Source organism: Oryctolagus cuniculus, chromosome 8 (assembly GCF_964237555.1).
Source record: "Oryctolagus cuniculus chromosome 8, mOryCun1.1, whole genome shotgun sequence".
Taxonomy (NCBI): domain Eukaryota; kingdom Metazoa; phylum Chordata; class Mammalia; order Lagomorpha; family Leporidae; genus Oryctolagus; species Oryctolagus cuniculus.
In genome coordinates, this window is record NC_091439.1 from 121,647,736 (window position 1) to 121,652,865 (window position 5,130).

Genomic DNA, 5,130 nt, shown 5'->3' on the forward strand with positions numbered 1-5,130 from the left:
TTATTAATTAAAATATCCTGACATAAGTGGGATGCATTTACCCTTTCCTCCTTTCTCCTGTGAAATGAATTTTTAATTTAAAAATATAATGATGTATTATGGAAAAATGTATAGGGATGTATAAAACTAAACTGTTGTATCAAAAATTCTCAAACATCATTAAGCAGTTTCCATTTTCCCTTTCTGCATGAGTATGTTTCCTGAGGACACCACTGGGGTAAAAACTCTTGCTCAAGTTCGCACAGCCAGCAGGCCAGAGAGTAGAAACCCAACCCGACCTAACTTAATTCTCAGAGCAGGGTTCAAGGCCCTAAACTCGGGTTGCCTCAGCATGCATAGTATCCACACTGCTGGCGTACAAGGTGGCACCATGCACCTGCACAGCCCGCGTTCCTACCTGGAGGTGAAACCCAGAAGCGTGCCGTCACCACGCTGCCACTGCGGTTGCTACAAAAACGAGGTCCACACACAGTTTCCGGTCGTTCCTGCCATTGTGAAAACCAGCACCGCACCGTCTCCACACCGCGCCGTCCTCACACTGTCCTCACTTGACAGGGAAAAGAGAAGGCGCCATGTGTCCAAGCCACCATGTTAGGTCCACACACAGCTTCCAGTCATTCCTGCTGTTGTGAAAACCAGCACCGCACCATCTCCACGCCGCCATCGTGGTTGTTATAAATACGAGGTCCACACACAGCTTCCGGTCATTCCTGCCGTTGTACACACCGCACCGCGCCGTGTCCACACGGCCATTCCGCGCCGCCCTCACACTGCCCTCACTTGGCGGGGAGAAGGGAAAGCGCGCCACGTCTCCCGCTCCCGGAGCTGCAGGGCTCCCGAGCGGCTCGCGCACGTCCGTTCCCTCGTCAGCCTCCGCGACGCCCCGGACTGGCGCCCGGGCAGGGCCTGCGGCGGGCGCGGCGCCTCCCTCCGCCATGGCTGCCCTCCGGAAGAAGCTGGTGGTGGTGGGAGCCGGCGCCTGCGGCAAGACGAGCCCGCTGGTGGTGTTCAGCCGCGACCACTTCCCGGAGGAGTACGTGCCCACGGTGTTCGAGAACTACGTGGCCGACGTGGAGGTGGACGGCCGGCGGGTGGAGCTGGCGCTGTGGGACACGGCCGGCCAGGAGGAGCACGACCGCCTGCGGCCGCTGTCCTACCCGGACACCGACGTCGTGCTCCTGTGCTTCGCCATCAGCAGCCCGGACAGCCTGGAGAACGTGCCGGCCAAGTGGGCCCCGGAGGTCCGGCACTTCTGCCCCAGCGTGCCCCTCGTCCTGGTGGGGAACAAGAAGGACCTGCGGAACGACGCGGGCACCAGGCGGGCGCTGGCGGCCTGGAAGCAGGAGCCCGTGCGGCCTGAGGCAGGCAGGGACGTGGCCAGCAGGATTGGCGCCTTCGGCTACCTGGAGTGTTCGGCGAAGACCAAAGAGGGCGTGAGGGAGGTGTTTGAGATGGCCAAGAGGGCTGCTCTGCACGCCAGACGCGGCAAGAAGAGGTGGGGCTGCCTGGTCCTGTGAAACCTTGCGGCTCGGTGCGAGTGGCGTGTTCGCTGGGCTTCCTGTCTGCTTATTGGCGTGTTTTTTTTTTTTCATTTATCAGTGGTTTACCAAAGACTGCAAACCGGAAGTCACCTTGCTACAGTGTTTAGAAGTCAACCATGGTCAATGATATCCAACTCGGCCACCACCACCATCCCCCCCCCCCCCCGCCACTGTCCTGTACCCTAACCCTGCCTGACACAGCAGGTGCTGTGAATTTCTTCACTTCTTCTTTCTTGAAAGAGAAAGCAGGTGTCTCTTGTGAATGAGGTTGGAACTACTTTAAAACCAGCATCCCACCTGGCAGCTGCAGGGTACTCTGATGCGTTACCACTGCGGAGCTTTGCTCCTTAGCAGATCTCATTGGTGTACCTCTGGGTATCCAGTTTGTTTCAAAAAAAAAAAGTGGGGGGGGAGTGGGGACTCAGCCAGCAAAACCCAAGTCCATGCGGCTGTGGCAGAGTTACAGCTCTGTGGTTTCAGGTTTGTTACCTTATGGTTCCTGTGTAATTAGTGCCACTTAATGTATGTTACCAAAAATAAATATATCTACCCCAGGCTAAATGTGGTTTTGGTATAATTGGATTGCATAATACCGATATTTGCCAACCCTTCAGAATGTGTATTGGCTTGTAAAAAAAAAAAAAAAAGTAGTGTTTGAAAAAAATTGAGATTGAAGTTTCAATTTCAGTTTTGAAATTCCCACTGTGTTACTATCTCTGGTAAAAGATAACCACATCACTTGTTTTCTACCTATATCAGTACCTGTTTCCAGAGATGAGCTAAGTCAATAGGACTTTGTTTTCACACCTGAGGCAATTAGAATCTGTGGAAGGTGCTATAATCTCTCTCACCTGGCCTGCAGGCTCTGGCTGTAATTCACAGCGCTTTTTCTCTTCACTGGGTCTAGGTTCCCTCACAGAGAAATTGCCAATCTTAAAGGTGGAACTTGATTTCCCGCTTCGCTTTAGTGGACTAATTTTTTTCCCCTGTACTTGTTAATTTTTCCAACTAATAAAATAAAGGTAGTTTCAGCCCCAAAAACAGTGCTGAAGTTTTTTGAAACCTGAAATGGCAAGAAAGGTGGTAATGGAGGACAGATTTCAATGTCACTGTTAGTCTAAATTATTAAGCAACCAGATAGGATTTATAAAGATTTAAAATATATCTTCATGGTGGGAATAAACAAACATTATCTTGGTTTGTAGCTCCATTCCGAATTCTGTAAAACACTGGTAGAAATGGTTTGCAAACTTGTTCAGTACAGGGCCACATCATAAGTATCTTAGGCTTTCCAGACCATTCTTTGTTGTGTATTCTTTTTTTGGTGGTTTATTTTATTAACAACCCTTTAAAGAAATAGAAAGCATTCTTAGCGCTATGCAAAAACAGGCCCCAGGCCAAATTTAGTCCATTAGCTGTAGTTTGCTGTCCCCTAGAAATGAGGTTCTGGGTGTCTGGTTCCACCACAACCTTCTCTGCTATTGTCTACATACATGTCTAAGATGTACAAGGTGAACTTTTTCACTGGAAGTTTTGTGACTGGCCGAAACAGAGGTAAACTTAAAAATTCTGATTACATTTTTTCTTTTAAAAATGCTCATGTTACAAAATAAACAGATACAGCGATTTCATGCTATATTAACATAAAGAGATTCTTTGTTTTTCTTTCACTTATAAAAGTTCAAGAAATACTTTTAAATTTTCAAATTGAGTACTTTTTTACAACAGTAAGTGCATAAATGATTGCTGTATCATCAGAAGTAAATGTATAGCAATTCATTGGGCATTGTAGAGTATCACAAATATATCAAAGTAGAGTATATATTTTTTTGACAGGCAGAGTTAGACAGTGAGAGAGAGAGACAGAGAAGACTTTATATTTTTGGCCGGCGCTGCGGCTCACTAGGCTAATCCTCCACCTGCAGCGCCGGCACCCCGGGTTCTAGTCCCGGTTGGGGCACCAGATTCTGTCCTGGTTGCTCCTCTTCCTGTCCAGCTCTCTGCTGTGGCCCAGGAGGGCAGTGGAGGATGGCCCAAGTGCTTGGGCCCTGCACCCCATGGGAGACCAGGAGGAGGCACCTGGCTCCAGGCTTCGGATCAGCGCAGCGCGCCGGCTGCAACGAGCAGCCATAGTGGCCATTTGGGGGGTGAACCAACAGAAAGAAGAACTTTCTGTCTCTCTCTCACTGTCTAACCCTGCCTGTCCCCCCCCACCCAAAAAAAAAAAAAGAGTGAGAAAAGACTTTATATTTTAAAGATAAATGTGTTCACTTATTTTCTGAAATTGCTTTCATAAAAGTGTTCCCTATACAATTGCTGGTTTTTGTAGCATTTTTTAATACATTTTTACTACCCAGACTTTGTGTTTCAACCTGTGTCATTTTTGGACGACTATAAACTAAAAAAATTCTTTTTTGTTCAGGTAGAAAAATAATTTTACAGTGAAAAATGTTTCACTGTAGCTCGTGATGAGACAGGGGTTATTCCACTTATTAGTTTGCACACAATTGTGAGTAAAATATAGTTGCTTAGTTCTAATTCAGAGTATTTGGAATGGTAAAAATTCCAGTTCTTCAAAAGAGGTCAATGAATAAAAAAATGATTTTTCTGAAAATCAATTATATCACTTATATTAAGGCCTTGTGTACTAATTGTGAGCTACATATCAGCAATTACAAGTCACGAAGCAGATAACATAGGCCTGATACTACTGCCGAGAGCAGAGGTCCTCTTTGGAACCAACTCAGCTCTTATGAAACCATTTGATATGAAAACCATCTCTCTGGCTTTAACTTTTTGCAAAACTGAATATCCAGAAGTAGTTTGGCATGCAGATCCCATGATTCCAAATGCACATCTTTGCATGGTTGTAAGATTTCAAAGACATTTAAGTCTCTAGGACAACTTAATAAACTATCAATTTGTTTATTTGCTCCTAATAAATTGTTAGTTGTAGAAAAAAATAAACTATCAATTTGCTTTTTTAAGTATCTGATCTCTAATCTTAAAAATGAAAGAAACTTTTAAAATAACTGTTGGAAAATTTATATAATAAGTGGAACAGATTAAGTGCACATAGGTTTTTTCCCCTACTGAAGTGGTATTAGAATCTCTCTCTTCCTTTAATGAGTTTTGCTGTCAACTTTATCATGTGATCTGATTCTAAATGTTTTTAACTTGAGAATCACTGTCTTGCCTAAAAAAGTACAAATTGCAAAGGGAGTGTCATAATATCTTGCTTCTCTTAGGTGAAAATGACCCATGCAGATGTTCAGGTAAAGGAAATTTGGCCTGGCTATCAAATGGTCATGGATGAAACAAACAAGAATTTCAACTGAAGCCTGAGATTTGCAATCTACATCACTGCTTTTCCACTGAGTAGCATATGAATTGACAATATGATCATCTACTTTCTGTTATCATTAGCTGATTGTATTATTGGTTAAAGCCAGCCTATGAGGATGAACATATAGCTTAATATGCAAATCAAATAAAATGTGAAATACACTTATTTACGATATACTTGCATTATAGAAAGTATGATTAAAATTTAAAGTAATTTAAAAAATTAAAAGTAATTTTTAAAAAG

The 5,130-nt window shown here is 44.6% G+C and overlaps 1 protein-coding gene across 1 annotated transcript; it reads left to right on the top strand.

Moving 5' to 3' along the window:
* Window positions 1-858: 858 nt before the first annotated feature.
* Window positions 859-2,102, top strand: LOC127489660 (transforming protein RhoA-like). Its single transcript, XM_051841355.2, has 2 exons — window positions 859-1,495; window positions 1,600-2,102. The coding sequence occupies exons 1-2, from the start codon at window positions 936-938 to the stop codon at window positions 1,646-1,648; spliced, it is 609 nt and encodes a 202-aa protein (XP_051697315.2). The 5' UTR covers window positions 859-935; the 3' UTR covers window positions 1,649-2,102.
* The last annotated feature ends 3,028 nt before the right edge of the window (window positions 2,103-5,130 follow it).